At 34.8% G+C, this 21,268-nt stretch overlaps 1 protein-coding gene across 2 annotated transcripts; it reads left to right on the forward strand.

Moving 5' to 3' along the window:
* The first annotated feature begins 8,815 nt into the window (after nucleotides 1-8,815).
* Nucleotides 8,816-12,713, forward strand: LOC116174863 (venom carboxylesterase-6-like). Of its 2 annotated transcripts, none has more exons than XM_031492893.1 (11): nucleotides 8,816-9,039; nucleotides 9,097-9,248; nucleotides 10,044-10,167; nucleotides 10,216-10,407; nucleotides 10,458-10,643; nucleotides 10,692-11,051; nucleotides 11,104-11,279; nucleotides 11,326-11,470; nucleotides 11,522-11,651; nucleotides 11,702-11,853; nucleotides 12,592-12,713. In XM_031492893.1, the coding sequence occupies exons 1-11, from the start codon at nucleotides 9,006-9,008 to the stop codon at nucleotides 12,693-12,695; spliced, it is 1,755 nt and encodes a 584-aa protein (XP_031348753.1). In that variant the 5' UTR covers nucleotides 8,816-9,005; the 3' UTR covers nucleotides 12,696-12,713. The 2 variants fall into 2 exon arrangements, 1 of the variants encoding a protein (XP_031348753.1); XR_004146184.1 differs by having other exon boundaries at nucleotides 8,818-9,039; nucleotides 11,702-12,039; nucleotides 12,592-12,710.
* Nucleotides 12,714-21,268: the final 8,555 nt, after the last annotated feature.

The raw sequence follows: 21,268 nt of genomic DNA on the forward strand, positions 1-21,268 counted from the left end.
GTAAATGCAGAACATTTCTTTGGCTTTTGTACCTATCCTTTGGTTGAAACTTTCACAACCGCGCGTAATTTAGGGTATGCTTCCAAATCTGTTCCACTTTTTAATCACAGCATTGCTTTAAAGTTTTGAATGAATGCACCAGAATATAGGAGATTTAAATACCTTTGACATTTCCTTCATATATGCCAGCATTATGGATGCATTTAAGACTGTATTCGTAAGTAACTTCCTATTCATCCATGGAAACAACTTTTCATATTCTTTATAATAGGCTTTACTGGATTTGGATTTTACACCTACCAACGTTTGTTTAGATTTTATAACAATCGATTTAATGGACGGTGTATTATATTTTTCAACGGAAATCGTTTAATTCACAAAGACGATGATTTTTATAAGCAAACGTCAAGTGACATTTCCATGGCAATCGTGAAATTACGAAAACCCAGCCCACTTAATTAGACATGTATTCGAGTATAACGTCAATATGACTTCATTGTATTTCCTATTTTTAAATTATACTGCAGGTATAATAAAAAATATTATAAGATACACGTGTATAATTAGTCTTTAAAGCACTTGCAACGTTAAAGGCACTCCGCTTTGCGTCGTGCCCTTAAACTCGTTGCGCGTGCTTTAAAGACTTGATTATACACTTGTATCTTAATATACTATTTCTTATTAATTTTGGGGCGTAGAATCCAAAGCAAATTCGTACTTTTTCGATTAAACTTCTCAATCAAAAGTTATAGACTAGAAACTAATTTCGAAAGAAAATTCAAAGGGCTGTAACTTTTGAACTAGTAACCCAATCTGGGAACTGTTTGAAATTATGGATTCTACAGGCCACAGTCCATAGGAAAAATTTTTTTCGGGTCGATCTGAGATATTTTTTTCTTCGGGTCAAAAAAAAGGCAGTGTACAAACCTTCCTTTTTTACAAAAAAATCGACTACACCAAAATTTCTCGGGAAAACACTTTTTCTTATTAATTTTGGGGCGTAGAATCCAAAACGATTCGTACTTTTTCGATTAGACTTCTCAATCAAAAGTTATGGGCAAAAAACAAAATTCGAGAAAAAATTCAAAGGGCTGTAACCTTTGAACTAGTAGCCCAATCTTGGAAGTTACCAGCAAAATATTCCGATTATGTTATGTAATATTAAATTTGTATTATTTACTAACCTTTACTGTCAAATTAGCTTAAGTGAAAGGGTGTAACAATATAACTAAGGTTGGTATCAGTTGGTGGACCTGATAGTTACTATGTATAGTCATGGAGGTATTGTCATGTTAAGTTGTAACGTTGTAATCATCCTTAAATAAAGATCTTATAAATAATAGTGTTTAATAAATACAAACATGAAACAGCTTTAAACCGTATATCGTTTTCTTTAGCTTACACACCTTACTAATACCATTTTCAAAATTCTCAGGTTGTTCCATGTATATTTCTTCGGATAAATCTCCTTGAAGGAACGCAGTTACTGCATCCATATGATCGATTTTCATGTCATTTCTTGCAGCTAATGCTACCAAGTATCGGATAGAAGAGTACCTCACTACTGGTGAATAACCTCATTATAATCCAAACCATACTTTTGCGATAAGAGAATCCCTTAGCCACAAGACGAGCTTTATATTTACCAATTTTCCCATTATTGTCACCTCTTCTCTTATTGCTTCAGACCATAATCCTTTGTATGCTCTTGAGTTCATGTCTGTTACATTTTGTGGGTCTTCGGAATTAGAGATACAAAACGAATAGATCATATTTTTATCTACCTTTTCTTTTCTTTCTCTTAAAGGATGTCTCCGTTCCTTAAATTCCTCATCAATTAAATTTTCCGTTGGAATTTCTTCGAACGCCTCATCTTGTAACTCATCATCAGCGATATCACGACGTTCTTGAATATTTTGTATTTCAACGTTTATTGGTTCATCAACAATGATATCCTGGCATTCTTGAACGTTTTCCTTGTTTTCTTTTACATGTTCAATAAAAACCGCATCTCTCGCTATAATAATATTCCTTGGATTTTCTACATCTAATAAACGATAACCCTTTGTATTTTTTATGAAACCTTTTAATCTGGGATATGAACAAAAGCTTTACTTCCAAAAACTTTTAAATGATATAAATGTATCTCTTGACAGGTACAGCTCCTTGTAGGGCCGCAGTTGTTGGAGAACGATTTTTTAAGTATATTGCAGTACTCATTGCTTCAGCCCAATATTTTTTGCTCAAATTGGAATCAAATAGTATACATAATGCCTTGTCAGCCAGTACCATTAGTGATGATGAATGATTGACATATACCGGATTGTCAATCATTTCTAGACATGCCGTCTGCATGATCTCGAATTTAAACTTACTTAAATAATTTAAATATGTAGTCAGCTCAATAGTTTTCAAAACTTTTATAAGTTTAATTTTTCCCCCGGTTCTTTTGAAATGTGTTAAATTCAACTTTCAACTTTTAATGTAATAATTCAACCCTCCGGTTGGTTGTCTTACTCTTAACAAGGCTTGATAATAATTCGTTTTGAAACTTAGGACAACCTTTCCGGTTTAACCACCCTTCAGGTTTTTTCACTTGGCTTCGGCCAGTTAATAATTAAAAAACAACATGTTCGTCTTATTCGTCTTCAACGTTTGTAACTTACCGTTTTCCTGTTAAATTTCACATCGCCTGATGATGGCAGTACGCCGAAGCTATAGTCGCTTTTATTTTTAAAAACTTCAACGAATAAAAACTATATGGGGAAGGTTTAGAGAGTTTTGATCACACAATATATTTCAACCCCCATTTCGAGGAACGATGGATCCAACCCAAAAAAAAAAAAAAACCTAAACATCTTTCTTTATTTTGAAATTTACATTGTAAATTTTCACTAAAAAAATGTTGTGGGAGAAAAGTAAATTTGAACCCGCTTTTTTTCAGTACCTACATGCGAAATTCTATCATAATTGGGCGTTTAATTAGGCAAGCAGCAGTTTTCAGAAAATCAAAGTTTAAAATCAATTTTCAGAGGAAGGGAAGGAGACATTTCTAACAAGTATTATAACCATAAATTTATCTCAGGGACAAAATGTATGGAATATTTCAAGGGGAGTTCTACCCCCCTGTACGTAAAGCCTGTTGCATTTTTTAATAAATTACCAAATCTCTACATCTTTTAACACAAATCCTGTAAGATAATACAAGAATAGAAAAAAATTGTTTTTTGAGGATCGAATTTTGGAACGCATCGGATGGTGGAAGGATTTTCAATTGGTAATAATCATTTTGTCAAAGGTTCCCTTTAACAGCGCTTTTCTAATTGTCTTTTAAAGTAATTTAAACTTGTACGCATTATTGTTTTATTTATTTCATTGTTACATTCTATAATTGTAATGCGAAACCGTGAAGGTTAAATCCATCCCATTTCACAGTATTCTAACCGCAACTCTTTTGTTGTTGATTCCAATGAATAGTTTAGTTATAAATGACCTACCGAGCCTATATTATTTTGCGTTGCCCATTGTACAAAAATTATACCACACAAAATTGTTATTCCAACAAAAACTATTCTTATTATTGTTAGATAAATCTATTATCTACTATTCTACACTTGTAATATTATACATTGGTGGTAATTTGCTTTTCGGGCAATATACTCAAAAAATTCAAGAAATTGTGATAAGTGTCTTAATTGTATCTTATAGTATATTTCCGACATTACACGGCTAATCTAAAAAGCTGTGAATTAATATACACAATCCTTATAAATAGCAATCCAATTTTGTTTTTAAATTAGAAAGGTCCTAGATTGTACGATGCATAACTTAGATGATATTGCAAGTATTTACTCATTAGTTTAAGGGGTACATCATTGATTATATCATAATAAGGTCTGTTACTTCGTAACTACTTTTTGAGTTTCTGGTTTAGTAAAATTAATATAGCTCAATTAAATTTAATTCGTTCCATGTTAAAAAATAAATAAGAACCAAATATTAGTCTTCATTTCATCTAAGGGGCGTTTGTTAAAATAGATGTCTGATAGTAAAATGGTATTTTGGAACTGAAAAATTGTTGAAATGCATTGCATTTAAGAGAGCCAGTGATGCATCCACTACTTACTTAACTGTATAACACACCTCAAACCTTTAAAAAGTCTGCCAGAAGAATTTATCTATAAAAGGCACCCTTGTTTTTGGCAGTAATTGACCTCAATTTCCAGTATAGAGATATATTGAAAGCGTCTTTCAAGAGCAACCAGCCCGGGGTGGTACATAAACTTGCTGATAGGTCCAAAATTTGGGTAGATATCGTCTACCAAAAACAGTACAAAAGAGTAGGGGTTGATAATTCATTAAGCTCTTAAAACTTAAAACATGATATCACAATTGCATACATTTTTTTAAATTATTGAATTTATTTACATATCTTGATGAAAAATGTAAATTAATTAAAATTAAACAGCCACATTATATATAGCGACCCATATTGATATGGGAGATGTCGAAAACGATAACTTAATGAATTATAAACACTTGACTTGATTTGCCTACCCATTTGTACGTTTTTTTACATATACCTAAGTCAATAATGGAATAAATAGAACTTTCGTTGATGTAGCGCAAAGCATAGTAATACCACTGAATTTAGTTATAAATTCAATGATAATACAAACAAGTACAAAGGATTTCGCCCTAAGACGAGGAACTTTAGCGCTGTTTTCATGTATTTATCAGTACTTCCCAAAAGACTATGGCTATGTTTCTTTTACTAAAAGTATCTATGGATAAATTTCAAAAAATACCTCAATAAATAAGAAAGTTGGCATTGCGCAATCTACGCATTCGCGCATCTTATTTTTACATTATCCGATATGTTTGCCTTTCTAGACACATCTGTGGTTTAAATTTCAAATTAAAATCATCTATGGTTAAAATTTCAAAGAAATATCTTCATAAATAAGGAAGTTAGCATTTATGCACACATCTAAAGTTTACAATATGAGGTATGTTTGCGTTTATCGGAAGCACCTGTGATAAATTTTATCAAAAAGACATCTCGAGAAATAATTGATATAGTGAATTTCAAAAAAGATGCGTTTAATTAATCTTATTTTATTACGAAGACTATCGAAGAGTGAAATCCATTTGAAAAAAATAGTTAGGACACTAGGAAATTTTGAAAATTTACAATTTCATTGTGAACACCCTGTATCACTAAATCGAACACGGGTTAACATTATTGCTCAAATTTATTTCTTAACTTCAAAAAACAAAGTCGCTACGATTAAAGCTTGCTTATGGGGAATTATTCTAAAAACATTATAATAGGATCAAAAAGTGAAAGTAGTTTCAATGTAGAGGTTAAAGGGGCGGACTGGGTACTTACGGGCCAGGTGGAATTGCATAGGTTACGGGCCATTAAAGTATTAGTGTAGTAATGAAGGTGGCGGGGGGGTAGCTCTGCGGTGCACCACAAAAACATTTTTTTGCTTCATTTTAATACTCCTTTTTCGGAAATCAATTACAATACAGTTTTTTTTTAATTGCAGCTGATAATTAAAACTTCTGTTTGAAACGTCCGATCTAAAAAGTACGATTTGTTTTGGATTCCACGCACCAAAATTAATAAGGAAAAGTTTTTTCACGAGAAATTTTGGTGCAGTCGATTTTTGGTAAAGAAAGAAGGTTCCAAAATTGGGCTACTAGTTCAAAAGTTACAGCCCTTTGAATTTTCTTTCGAAATTGGTTTCTAGTCCATAACTTTTGATTGAGAAGTCCGATCGAAAAAGTACGAATTGTTTTAGATTCTACGCACCAAAATTAATAAGAAAAAATGTTTCCCCGAGAAATTTTGGTGCAGTCGATTTTTGGTAAAAAAGGAAGGTTATACACTGCCTTTTTTTGAGCCCCGAAAAAAAAATTGTCTCAGATCGACCCGGAAAAAAATTTTTCTTATAGAATGTGGCCTGTAGAATCCATAATTTCAAACAGTTCCAAGATTGGGCTACTAGTTCAAAAGTTACAGCCCTTTGAATTTTCTTACGAAATTGGTTTCTAGTCTATAACTTTTGATTGAGAAGTCTGATCGAAAAAGTACGAATTGTTTTGGATTCTACGCACCAAAATTAATAAGAAAAAGTGTTTTCCCGAGAAATTTTGGTGCAGTCGATTTTTGGTAAAAAAGGAAGGTTATACACTGCCTTTTTTTGAGCCCCGAAAAAAATTGTCTCAGATCGACCCGGAAAAAAAATGTCTTATAGAATGTGGCCTGTAGAATCCATAATTTCAAACAGTTCCAAGATTGGGCTACTAGTTCAAAAGTTACAGCCCTTTGAATTTTCTTTCGAAATTGGTTTCTAGTCTATAACTTTTGATTGAGAAGTCTAATCGAAAAAGTACGAATTGTTTTGGATTCTACGCACCAAAATTAATAAGAAAAAGTGTTTTCCCGAGAAATTTTGGTGCAGTCAATTTTTGGTAAAAAAGGAAGGTTGTACACTGCCTTTTTTTGAGGCCCTCAGAAAAAATTGTCTCAGATCGACCCGGAAAAAAAAATTTCTTATAGAATGTGGCCTGTAGAATCCATAATTTCAAACAGTTCCAAGATTGGGCTACTAGTTCAAAAGTTACAGCCCTTGAATTTTCTTTCGAAATTGGTTTCTAGTCAGGGGCGGGCCAGGTGGAATTGCATAGGTTACGGGCCATTAAAGTATTAGTGTAGTAATGAAGGTGGCGGGGGAGTAGCTCTGCGGTGCACCACAATAGTTATTTACATTATTAGTGCGGGAACAGTTATTTTGAAGATGAGCGCGAAGTTTGGCGGCGCGAGCGACGCATTTCGCGCGAATCAAGCAAATACTGTTCACGCACGTAACATGTATTCTATTTTTTGCACGGATTAGTTAAATCGAATTTATATAAATTCAAATCCTTTTCGCGAGATTTTTGCGACATTATAATTCTTTTGAAAAAATCAAGTCCTCTATGCCGATAAAGTAGAAATCTAGAAATTTAAAATGTCAATTTATTGTTCAAAACTTCTGGTTTAAGCTTATTTCTGCCCCTGTACTACAGGGAATGATGTAAAGTGTATTTATATTTTCTTTTCTACTCTTCCATCATACTACTTACTAGTTTATGATCCGCACTAAATAGATAATTTCGTTGAATTTTTAGGCACTAGTGCGCGAAAGTAGATAGTCAATTGTAAAATTGACGTTCCCGACGTTCGTGTTTTATTGGGAAACGCGATTTAGAACGAAGGAGTGCAAAAAAACATTTTTTGCTTCATTTTAAAGTACTCCTTTTTCGGAAATCAATTACAATACAGGTTTTTTTTAAATTGCAGCTGATAATTAAAAGTAACAAAATATACAATCCAAACGAGGCGCGTCGCCTATCATTGTAGGTATTTCATCACTTTCATGCTACGACAAAAAATGATAAATTCATTGTAAAACACTTCAATTAAAACAGAATTTTTTAATTTTTTAACAACCTAACATCAACCCCAATTAGAGAAACGTGCAGTGCCGTTTTTAACTTTTTCGGGGCCCTGGGCCATTTGTTCGTGGAGGCCCCCCTTACCCTCAATAAAAACGGCACAATGTTTGCATTTTGTGACGAAAATGACCGGACTTATTTGATTGAACTTTAAAGTCTATGTCTTACCCATGGGCAAAACCTCAGTGTAATACCCACTTCAGGCTTTTTATCACTTATTAGGACTTTTTAACTTTCTAAATGGTAACCTTATATACCTACGCGATCTGCAGGATTTTAGAATTTCCGGTATCCCTTACTCTATGCATTAATTTTGTTTAAATCTGCATTTACTTTAAGGCGGCAGATTTTGCACTAACATTTTTTTTCACACAAACTTTTGGGGGCCCCTCAGGACTTCGGGGCCCTGGGCCCGGGCCCAGGTGGCCCATGCCTAAAAGCGGCACTGGAAACGTGTCAATAACTTATTAATAGTGCAAGAAACTAAATACAGCACATACTTATAAATTTCCAACGGGCCATTATGACGTACAGGCCAGGGGCAATCGCCACCCGCCCCTGTAGAGGTTGTTTCAAAATCTAACCAATCAGATGATTTTTAAAGTGATCTCCCTAAAATACACTCGATCTTGATTCTAATCAGTATAATTTTATTTTTAATTCGCTCATTGTTGTCTCCTGGAAAAAGCTCTCGATTAAACTCATATATAAAATCGCTTCAACCTCCCAATTTTTAGATTTAACAAGACATATTTTAGGACCCCAGTCTCTTTAGTAAGACCATTGAACATCCACGGCAATAGGCACACATTACCATTACCTCCCTAGACTATATCAAAAGAACGGAGAGTAAAGTACCTACCATTAGAGCATTTTTTAAAAAAATCTATTACAATTACACTACCTACATATTACATTTGCATCTGTGACTTTACATAACTTCTGGGAAATTGCATTGAAATGCGGTACAGGAAGCTGTGAATGATGTGATCACTTTACAAGGTCTTGTATCTTGCCTTGAGATGCTTGTTTAAAATTAATCCCGTAGTCCTATTTAACTTAATAGACTCAAAATAAATTGTGTCGAAAAAGTTTCGGTTACGTTCCAAAGTACACTATGCGAGATGAAGAAAAAGACGCAAATTCTGGAACTTTTTCCAAAAAGATTCGAATGTATTATTTCCCAATTTTAGTTTCAGCTTCCTGTAGATCAATTAACTCAATATAAAACTGCATTCTAAAGTAGGTATTAACGGCAGTCCCTACGTAGACGTAAGATTAATGGTGTGACGCGACAGCGTTATTCAGTTTATCTAGTTTATTTATAGGAGTACTTTATCCCTCTCGTCGCTACAATTATTGCCAATTCAAACGAACAGTATTCGCAAAATTTCAGTAAATGATGGTTGCGAAAGTGGAAGATAGTGAACGTTTTCCTTTATCCCTGTGACTTTTTTACGTGTTGTACTTGACAAAGTGATTTTGGCAGCTTTAAAATGCAGTTAATACTAACGTTATTTTATATTACGTGTAAGCTACGATATTATTAAATAATTCAGTAAAAATTGGCACGCATTCGCTTTGTAGATTCATTGGCTTATGAACCACCAGCACCTGTAGTTCACACTTCCCTTGGAAACATTCGAGGATACCACACATTTTCGCTTGAGGGTCGCAGATTTTCGGCATTTGAAGGTATTCCTTATGCACAGCCGCCTATAGGACATCTCCGATTTGAGGTATCCATTCATGGGCTTCAACTTGATTGAGGCTTCTAATTTTTTTACAATTAATATCTCACGTTGGTGAACAGTAATAGAAATGGGAACTGAAATTGATGTTGATTCATGATTCAAATATAGATATACAGGGCTATTTATTAAGAAGTAGACATTGAGATTTACGTGTTTTGTTTTCCCTATGTCTAATTTTAAATGACAAAAGCTCTTCTAAAGGGCGCCTAATTTTATGCAACCAAAATAACTTCTTAAAACAAAAATCTGGCTGTCATATTAGTTAATTAATTAATAATATCCTGGCAATTAGGCCTAGGCCCTCGAGCTTTTTAACTCCCCGCCCTCGAGAATATAAACATCACTTTTATGCCCTTAATACATAAATAACTATTATATGAACATAAGAAAAAGTACCCTGTAGAAGTAACATGTAAAAAAAGTATAAAGTATAAAAATCCTTTGCTGACAAAAATACATAACAGCTAGTTAAATAAACTGTTTCAAACCAATATAAACAACGAGCGACAAGACCTAATGACCAAAACTTAATTAGTTAGTCCATTGCCCATTGTTTACCTATTACTGAATACAGAATTGGAAAATTCGAAACCGTTCTCAGTACACAGACGGACGGACGGACAGAAAGACCAAAATCATATACTCGCGTTTCATCTCTCGTTAATTAACGTTAGAGTGCATTTGAAACTGTCAAGCAAGAGTCGTTACATACCTGGCACTGGATAGAATACTGAAAAGTAAATAGTATAAAAGGCAATTAACGGTACAAATTTTTAATAGGCACCTAGAAGCGCACTACCCTGGAATAGAACTTTGGAAGCTCACAATTTATTCGTATGCTCGCAATTCCAAAATATGGCTTTCGAGGCCGTAGATGCAGAGAATGTTTTTGATCGTAAAAAAGGTACAAACTTGAAATGTGTTATTAATTTTCAGCAAGGGATTTTTTTAGATCAAGAAGATTGCTTATACCTCAATGTATACGTGCCCAAAGAGCAACCATCTGAGAACGACAACTATGATGTTGTTGTTAACATACATGGAGGTGCGTTTATGAACGGTGATCCAAACTTGGTCACGCCTGGTATTATAATGGATCGCGACTTTATCTACATTAACTTGAACTACAGGCTTGGTATTTTGGGTAAGGAAGACGAATACACTAATTCATCTAGCAATTTGAGTATTCTTCAGGATTCTTAAGTACTGAAGATACTGTCGTACCAGGAAACAATGGGCTTAAAGATCAACAGCTCGCACTTCGATGGGTTCACACCCATATTAAACACTTCGGGGGCAATCCGAATGCGATTACACTTATGGGTGGGTCGGCAGGTGGCGCTTCTGTTCATTTTCATTATTTTTCTCCCAAATCTAGAGGTATTGCAACTACCACTTTTGATAATGGTTTAAAACTATTGTATGCAGGTTTATTCCACAGGGGTATATCACAAAGTGGCAGCGTACTACTTCCCTGGGCAATTCAAGTGGGTGCTTTAAAGAAAGCACAAAAACTGGCTGGTTTATTAAACTGCAAAAATTCAAATACACGAGATATGGTTTATTGTTTGAAGCAAATCCCCGTTCACGAGCTTATTTCAAAACTCTCACATTTTTATCATTCCACTATGTATCCTTTAGCTCCGTTTGCACCGGTAGTTGAGGTCGAGTCGGACTCTTCCTTTATAACGAAGCATCCATATCAACAGCTGCTAAACGGAGACGTATATGATGTTCCGTGGTTAACGTGGAGAGCGGCCGATGAAGGAATCTTTCTTGGTGTCCTAAGTAAGTTAAAAGACCACCAGTTTACTGTTAGTACACCAGCTATGCCTTGTAGTACCTCCTGGTCCCCATGACGAAATTGAAAAGAATTGGGATGAATGGTCACCGTTCATGTTCAACTACGATTACACTGTTGCTGAAAGCCAGAAAAAAGCGGTCGCTCGTAAAATTAAATCGTTTTACATGAAAAATGAGAAACTCTCTCATAATAACATCAGAAAATTCATTAAAGTAACAGTGGGTACTATCTCGATATAGTTACTGACTTTTGTTATAGCTTATGGGTGATCGATATTTTAATGTGGGATATGAACGAGCAATAACCATGCAGGCGAACCTTGGAAAATCGCCAGTATATGCTGGTATATACAACTTTAATAAAACGCATGGTTTGGCGAAAGCATTTGGAGTAGATATTGAGGGTACTACGTAACTCAATATTACGTATTGGTATTTAACGAAATCCTTTATAGGCGTCACACATGGCGATGAAAGCTTTTTGCTGCACCATCAGGTACCTGTAAAAGACATTAAGCTGTCAAAACCAGAAAAAGATATGAAGAACATGCTGTTGGATATTCTGGCATCGTATGCAAAACATGGGTTAGTACTTTCATTAAAAATAAGTTTAATTTTTAAGAGTAATTCTGCAGTAAACCAGAAGCGCCTGGGATAAGTTGGGAGCCAGTGACTCCCGGAAAGTTTAATTATTTATTTATGTGTGACGCTCACGACTCCAAGATGGTAGAGAATCCGGATGTTGATGCCCAAGAATTTTGGGAAAGTTTGGATATTAAGGAATACGGTAACATTATTCGAGATGAACTTTAACAAAGAAATTTAATTAATGATACGATCAGAACTTTGCTACTATTACTAACACCACCTGTTATAGTAGATACATAAAAATAACCCTGTGTGGCGGTAATGTAGTTCAACTATAACACTACTATGGAGTGTCTTAAGTTGGACACATATAGTCATCCTTAAGGTTGGTTGAATTCTACACATTTTTAAGGGGATTTCCAACTTTAGCTTTAGCTTTCGAAATTTGCACAATAAGCGTAACACAGATGCACAGGGTGTTCTTAATGAGTGTTTATGAATGTGCACCATACATTACACAAAAACATATTCTAGGCTACACTATTTACAGTTCCTATGATGGTGCTTATGTTGAATTTCGTCTGTCTGCCGTTATCCACACTTTCGTATAGCTTACGCGCTCTAGCAATGCCAAATTTTTCAAATTTTGTGTGTTTTGTTCAATGTTTCTTCTCAAAAAACCGTTTAGTATCTTAGTAGTCGGATGATCCTACTGTCATACATAAATCCGAAGCGCGTTTCATAATAAAAGACGAAAAGATACTTTATGGATTCAAAAACTGAGACAAACACAGTTTGGAGAGTAACTTTTTGCATGTGCTATGCTATTTTAAATAATCCAGAAATCGTGTTAAAATTAATCGCATGTAATTCTGATCATTTTAACATTTAATAAGCGTTTCCTAATTTTCAGCTGCTAATTATGATGATTTTCCAGGTCCGACTTTCTCGCCGAAAAAAAAATCTGGGGCCAACAGCTACTATTTGAATTTAAATTTACCACTTGTTACACTTTGTTTATTTGTTATGATGTTTCAATAAAGCTTCTTAGATGCAGTAGTAATATCTTTAACCTTAAAAGATTGACCAAGCGCATTGGGTCACTTTTCTGACTCGTGCACCAATGGTGTCTTCTCCTTTACACGAAAAAATAGCGTTATATGACAAAAATGAAATTTAATGAAGGTCTCTCTTGCTTCTGGTCAAAATGTGCTCGGCGACGGTAAGCTTCAGGTAACTCGAATAGGAAAACGAAGATCTCAGGAATTCTAAAGGGCAAGCAAGCATCTACATCCAAAAATTACAACTTTTACTACGTTCTCCCCAGATCTTAAAAATACAGGATGGTGTCAAAATTCAAGTTTTTTAAGGGGACACCAAACGGATGTAATCTCGACTTAATCGGAGGCTATTACTGTAACCTATTCAACTAATTACGATTAATTATGCTATATACAAATAGTCGGAATGATATTATCAAATTCGGCCGTCCAGCAATGTCCTTTTGTTCCTTATAATGTAATACCAATCAAAAAACAAAATTAGCGTCACCCTCCCGTCAAACGGCATCCGGACAATCCCCAATCTGCTTTCTGCAAACCAAACCAAACGGATGTCCCGATTTTTCATTCCCTTACTTCTTGACTAAATTGCCAAGACTTTATTGTATCAGAAATAAAAACTTACGTCTAAAAAATAGGCGTCTTAATTACGCCCGTCTGTCTGAAGGGAAGTCAAACTGATATCTTGAAGATTTGAATATGCGGGATGGAATCTGCGAAGATTCTTAAAAAAATTAACTACTTCATTGTTACCTAATAAATAGCTTCCTACAACAACAACCGAATGGCAACTGTCTAAGGTCAGTGGTAGCTTATTTCGTTCTCGAGTTGCACAAAAAGCAGACGAACGGACGGACAAATCACGTATACAAGGGGAATTTTTTTCTGTCCTAAAAATTCTACACTTGTGAATCGTTATACCTTCCTCTAATGCAATTCGTGTGCAACTTGGTTTTTTTCCTGAAGTGGAACGTAGATTTTTAGGTAATTAGTATTGTTCCATTTATAACGGCCAACGAGTGATTTGATCTTGACCTAACCCAAACCAATAACAAGGGCGTTTCAGGTCAGCGGCGATAAAATGAATAGATTTAAAATTGTTGTATATTTATAAACTAATTATGGATGAAATATTACATCGGCGCAATAAAATAATGTTAATCATCCGAATAATTAGAGTAATATTACTACTACACTACTTTAATTAGTAGATTCAAATGTTGCGAATGGTAAGAAACATATTTTTTAATTTAGATAATTAACCCTACGCAAGGCTGTTTATTTACTCTGTTTAGAAATTAATTCGTTCATTTGGTTACTGATGAAAGCATTGATGACGGGTTGTCTCAAAACCTTGACACAGCGTTATTTTTACTGGCAAAATGATGTAAGGATTACGTATCGTCCAATTAATTTGCACTGAAAATAGATCGACTCGTATTGATCATGTGTTGCTACTAATGCTGTATGTATTTATTTCTGATCATGGAGGTTTTTTATTTTCCGATGAGGATCAAGGCCATCCAAGCCTAAAATTATAGCAGTCTTGCGGAAGACCTTTATATCCCAAGGCAGAAGTAGGCGAGTCTTTTGTCGTTCGAGGTTTTATGATATCTGAGGAGTTTTGCTAATGCTGGCAAACATTTTTTGAGCAACCAACGTACTAGTCAATCCTGAAAATGATTTAAAGGACACACCGAAAAAGTTAAATCTAAAACTAAAAAGCCGAGTGGTAAATGAAAATTATTGATAAGTAGTGTACTAAATGAAAATATGTGGGATGACATTACCTTGAACCACCACTTTGACCAATGCGGACGGTTATACAGAAATGCTCTGTACTCATTTTAATAATTTTCGTACAGTTTATATCTTTCCCTGTTTCATTGCAACTTAAAATAATCGAGCATTATGCCGGCTACTCCGAATTAGGTTTTCCTGCAGTTTTCCTAATTCGTAAGGTAAATACCAGAGTAGTATAGATAACAACTTAAGACCTTCTGCAGGGGCAACTCTAAAAAGACACTATGCGGATCCTCTGTAATTGGGCGAAAGCCTGTTGAGGGCCCAGAACAAGAGAGGGACAATAAATAAATAAATATTGGTGCTCATTTTTTACAAATGCAGCGTATGTGTATTGAAAAGATTACAATTCCATCAACATGTATCCCTGGAAATTGTACAGACTGGGGCTTTTCATGAGAACTTAATGTTAATTTTCAAAGTAGGTTTTCAGTTTTTTATTTGGGGTCCTATTCAGAAATCAGAAGGAAGAAAATTAATTAAATAGGTCTCTAAAGAGAGCTATAGAATATTGATCCTGTTCGAAGCAGGTTAGGGTATTATTAGGGTGTCCAGAATTTGGAAAGGGACACATACAGGCTGATTCAAATTCGAGGGCCACCATGGGGATCTCGGGAACTGTAAGAGATAGATAGGTAGTTTAAATTTGGCAACGTTGCGTATTTTGATGCTTAACAAAATGCAGTTTTGAAACTGAACAAATTCCGGCTACCTACTTTTGCAGATAACCGAAAAAAAAACAAAATTTTGCAAAATCGTTTTTATTTTTTACTGAAATTATTTAAAAGATATTTCGAAATAAATGACACATTATTATGGCCCCTTTTTTTCCCTATACAAGATGTTGGTTCAGACGAGATACGCATGATTAGTATGCTTAGAACAACGTTAAATGCGGGTGGAGCGAAGGAATGATTTTTTGTACTTACTTTTAGTTAGAAAATATAGAGTTAAGATTTATAGCTCTTTTGTATATGAATAGTCACGTAGTGATCAAATGAAAAGCGCGGGCCTTAGTTTTTATTTTGGAAACATCCAGATGAATATGTTTCATAATCGGCCGGAAAGAGTTATACAATTGTGATAGTGTTTTGTACATTGAATCGTCTTTACCAAAATTCCCCATACTAATTTTACTGCTAGTTTCTCTATCTTTACACTGCATGGTATACGAGTAACAGACATAATATAGACGTAGGTACCATAAATTATTGATACTTGATTGTCATTTTAGATGCCGGGAAAGGGTGCATTAAGTGCCTAAGAAATCATTATTGCATTGTTAGAATATAAGTCTGAGATATCAAGAAATATTAACCATTCTTCTCCAAGTATTTGGAAGATATTAGTAGTGCATTAAATAGTATACCTACTATCACCTGAAGCATTCTGACGGAATAAAAACTATCAAAAGTCTGTTTCTAGTGTCAAACAGTGCATATGAGTGACAAAGCTGATTTACCATGTGCAGAAAGTAAAAAGTTAAAAAAAAATATCTAGATTAAATGTTATAGGCGTAAAGAGTAATATAAACATTTACAAATTAACTGAAAAATTGCATAAATAATGTAAATGTACTAAATACCAACCTTACCAAGCGTCGCTACAAACTGGTACAAAGTGCTCAGGAAAAGTACGGCAAAAACAATGTCTGGACAGCTGACGGAAAAATCGTAATAAAAAAATCCGATAATACTGTGTCCTATATTTCCAATGCAAATAATCTCTAAAAGCGCAATAATGATACGCGAGTCTTGTGCAAGCAAACTAGAATTATATTTCTCGTTCTTTACAGTTTCATTATCATTGAAGTTACATTTTGTGTGATCAAAAATAAGTTTATGGATATCGCTTTATGTTACAAATTACTTACAAACTTTTCTCTTTGTCTTTTCGTTGTTAAATCGTCCCTTGAACTATAAACTTTAGTTATATTTCTGTAATTGCTACCTTAGCTATCAATATACTTAATTATATTTTCTTTTCACATGTCAATTTTTCAAACATTGTCGAATCTGATTCTTGAATACTTAGCTATGTGGTATTTGATTACCCTTCATGTATTAATATTTTCTTCCAGGAACTTTTCACATCGGTCTTACGAAATACCGGAAAAGCGCGGCCTCTTCGAGCAATTACTTCACCATACGTGTTTGATGTCTTAGGTGAAACTAGTAAGCAAAACCTTCTCATTGGACACATTAATATTAGATCTATATCTAAACATTTCGATGAACTGAAATCCTTCATGCTTGATTACAATTTTGATTTTTTAGCAATCAGTGCCACCTGGCTTAATAAAGAGGTCCGCGAATTTTTATGTCCCTGGGTACTATTTATTAAGAAGGGATGGATGCGGAAGAGGAGATGGTGTCGCACTGTACATTAACGTATCCTTTCAAGTTGAAGTTCTGAACTACGGGGTGCAAGATGTAGATCGCTTAAACCAACTCTGGATTTCCGTAAAAATAGGTAAACGCATGCATGCCATAGGTGTTGTATATAAATCGCCCAGTATCTCCTACCAGCACTTCTCTGTTCTGGATGATATGTTTTCCTTTATTGTTCCGCAGTTCAGCGACGTAATCTGTTTAGGGGACTTCAACGTTAACCTGCTGTCCTCTTCCCGATCATGTGAATACCTTAAACAAATTACAGACAGCTATGGTTTTAGACAAATTACGTCTAAACCCACGCGGGTCTCGGCAACGTCGGGCACGCTAAAAATCACTAAAAAGAAGATGCCTTGGATAACACCAAATATTAAGTACATGATGCGACTGAGGGATAATGCACTCTCCAAATTCAAGCAATCACTGAAAAATGTACACTGTCACTCTTCCTTTTCGGAAGGGAAATGGTTGTACTATAAGCAATTGCGTAATTTTGTAACCGCTTCTATACGGAGAGAGAAAAAAGCATACGTAAAATTCCAATTAAAAAATACTAACGACTCCCAAAAACTTTGGAGCGTCTTAAAAGAGTTAGACGTTCATTCAAAACGATGCTCAGATGATATACCTGTTGAACTGTCTGACCCAAATCTAATCAACCAACACTTCATTTCAACCCCACCTGCAGTCACTGATACGGACACTCTTGACTTTTACTTAAACAACGTTCACAACTCTACTACTCAAACTTTTTCTTTCTCTACTGTCACAGATACGGATGTGAATAACGCTGTCTATAGTTTGAAATCTAATGCAATGGGTGTTGATTCAATTTCGTTAACTATGCTTCGGCTTTGTCTGCCTTTCTGTTGTAGAGCTATTACTGACATAATTAACACGTCTTTAAAAATTGTCACTTTCCCCTCCCTCTGGAAACTTGCAATTGTTCACCCTATCTGTAAAAAGTATCCTCCTGAAAACCTGTCTCATTTAAGACCCATTAGTATCCTAACTGTGTTATCAAAAGTAACTGAGAAGATTATATATGTACAATTGTCCGCTTATATACGTGCAAATCACATATTACCGTTACATCAATCTGGTTTCCGCAGCCATCACTCTACTGCGACCATCTAATTGATATAGTGGACGAAGTCCTAGCAGCAACCGATCGCTCTCAAGTATCTGTGATGCTCTCAATCGATTTTTCCAAAGCATTTGACTGTATTAACCATGAACTTTTGGTAGGCAAGTTGCATTATCTTGGACTTTCTTCTACCGCTACTATAATTGGTTTAAAAGCTACTTACAAAATCGAATGCAGATGGTTAGAACTTTGAGGGATGGAAGCTACAGTGACTCTAACTTTTTACCTGTTAATATGGGGGTTCCGCAAGGATCTATCCTCGGACCGCTTCTTTTCTGTTTATATGTTTTCGATATGGATACGTCTTTAAACGGTTCCTACATCCACAGTTACGCGGACGATACATACTTAATCTATCCTGTCCATCGAAACAATCTAAATTACTCTCTGAGAAACTTGAATGAGCAGTTAAATCGGTTCGAGAGATGGTCTGAGAAACATTCCCTAAAGATAAATCCTTCTAAATCTTCTCTGATGCTATTGGGAACACCAAAATCTGTTACTGCATTGTGGGAAGATGTGGACCAAAAATTATATCTGAAAGATTCCCCGCTTCAATTAGTTAGGGAATCTCGTAGTTTAGGAGTAGCAGTGGATTGTCACTTAAACTTTTCCCTCCACGTCAATAAACTGATTCAAATTGCTTACGCAAAGCTTAAATGTATATATCGTTTCAAATACGTTCTTCCACCAAAGGTCAAGTGGCAGCTTGTAGATTCTTTAATACTGTCAACTTTAGATTATTGTGACACTGTCTATGGTCCGTGTCTAACTAGTGCAAATAAGACTCGCCTGCAAAAAATCCAAAACTCTTGCGTCAGGTATGCGTTTAACATTAAGAAATATGAACATATTTCCCATATTTATCAAGCACATAAAATTTTGAACATGGGCGAAAGACGTCATTTACATCTTGCATGTCTGGTTCACAAAATATTAGTATCTGGTGAACCTTTATATTTGTATAATAAGTTAAAATTCGAAGTAGTATTCACGATCGTAATCTCCGTAATCCATTCTTTCTTGACATACCAAAGCACCATAAAACCCAGTTTCATGGTGCATTTACTTATTTTGCACCACTCATTTACAATAACGTTCCGAACTTTCTTAAATTATTAAGTCCAAACGGTTTCAAAAAACACCTTAGAGTACTTCTTTATCACTGAATCATATTTTTTTTTTTGCTTTACTTGTATTGTATGCTTACTTGTTTCTCACCTGGAGTATCATACCATATAAATTACCATAAATTGTTTTAAATACTCCATCATGTTTTTGTACTTTTTTCTGTATCAAGGTTGGGATTAATAGCAGCCGTTGGCTGACACCCCGCCTCAGTGCCGTTTTTAAGTTTTTCGGGGCCCTGGGCCATTCGTTCGTGGAGGCCCCCCTTACCCTCAATAAAAATATTTTTAAACAAAAACAGATATGTTATAGATTTATTTATTTTACAAGTTATGCAGGTTAGACAGGTTTTTTTCGGACCTTTAGTAACGCTAAGTTTTCGATGACATTGTTAAAATCAATTTCTTGGAGAATATCATTTTCAATACTCATCAGGGATAAATGTTTTAATCTCATCTGACTCATACTGTTCCTTAGTTGATTTTTACTTAGCTTGAGCTTTGAAATTGAAATTACGTGCAAACGGCACAATGTTTGCATTTTGTGACGAAAATGATCGGACTTTTATTTTATTGAACTAAGTCAATGTCTTACCCATGGGCAAAACCTCAGTGTAATACCCACTTTCGGCTTTTTATCACTTATTAGGACTTTTTAACTTTCTAAATGGTAACCTTATATACACGATCTGCAAGATTTTAGAATTTCCGGTATCCCTTACCCTATGCATTAATTTTGTTTAAATCTGCATTTACTTTAAGGCCGCAGATTTTGCACTAAAATTTTTTCATTCACACAAACTTTTGGGGACCCCTCAGGACTTCTGCGGGCCCAGGTGGCCCATGCCTAAAAACGGCACTGCCCCGCCTAAATAAAGCCGTTATTATTATTATTATTGTAAAATACAAGTTTGAAAAATCTTGAAAAGTTCATTGATACCAGATACAAGTGTAGTAAATGCATTTGCCATGGAATTAATACACATAACATAACTGTATTTAAATTTGTAATGATGCAAGCTATGAAACACTAAAAGGCACTAACGAAGCACTAATGGACCTAATTAAGTGGACTCTTCAAGTGAAACCAGTCATATTAACGAATTGTAATTCAGTTTTGCGGTAGAAACAATATAGATGATAATTTAATTTAACTTAAACAAAAGCTTATTGAAGCAAGCTTTTGTTTCCTGAAGGGGGAAGGAGTACAAAATTTAAAAAATCAAATAAATTTCGTAACAAGTCAACAAACGCAAAAATGTAAAACTCAATATTGTACAAATAGAATTAGCCAAGAGCATAGAGTAAATATTTACTCTATGCCAAGAGATAACAATACTGAAATTGCTTATCGTGCGGTAACAAGGTTGAGGATTGAGGCACTATTTGAGCTAGAAAACTATTCATTAGTGATTGGGACAGTGAGTAGTTGAGAAGGAATAAGGGTGTTCCGATTTTTGTTAGCTTCAGTATTACTTGTATTTTTGGTTTAAAAAACATATTTAAATTACGTTTACTACGGGCATCCTTTCGTCATTCTTTAGGGCTATTATAATAAACCATGTACCTACACTGTGGCATTATTTTAAATAGATCCTAGGTGCTCCCGAGCATACAAAAAAAGTCGCACTCCCTTAGTGTTACAATTCCGTGTTACAAACACACCCTTAGTGTTACATAAGTACCTACATCTCGGAGTAAGAACCTTGGGAACTTTTTTACAAAGTCCGAATGTGCGCATATATTCTGTTGTTTTGATTTATTCTTATTAAATGCTAATAAATATTAATAATTTCAAGATCTTACATCTTTCCTTGACATAGGCACTTATTTGAAATGACGGCTCCATATTTAGAATTCAATATTATTTCAATTAACACGCCGATTAAGAGAAATGGATCCTTACCTAAAGTTCAATTCCAAAATATGATTATCTGCCTTTTGTGGATAAAATAAATAAAATTTACATGTTACGTAATAACAGAAATTATAATGCATGCCTCGGTCACGACTAATAGAGGTAGATCCTGCGGAGGCAAACAACAATTTATGGCATGACGTCGACAACGACTGTCGCCGAGTA

This window comes from Photinus pyralis, unplaced genomic scaffold (assembly GCF_008802855.1).
Source record: "Photinus pyralis isolate 1611_PpyrPB1 unplaced genomic scaffold, Ppyr1.3 Ppyr1.4_LG6, whole genome shotgun sequence".
In the NCBI taxonomy this organism is placed as follows: Eukaryota; Metazoa; Arthropoda; class Insecta; order Coleoptera; family Lampyridae; genus Photinus; species Photinus pyralis.

What these genes read in the sequence shown, in the direction of transcription:
- LOC116174863 (XM_031492893.1), top strand. Translation starts at nt 9,006, where the DNA reads ATGCAGTTAATACTAACGTTATTTTATATTACGT. An exon ending in TAGGACATCTCCGATTTGAG is followed by an intron (nt 9,249 to 10,043) that starts GTATCCATTCAT and finishes AATTTTTAATAG; the next exon opens with GCACCTAGAAGCGCACTACC. An exon ending in TTTTTCTCCCAAATCTAGAG is followed by an intron (nt 10,644 to 10,691) that starts GTATTGCAACTA and finishes TATTGTATGCAG; the next exon opens with GTTTATTCCACAGGGGTATA.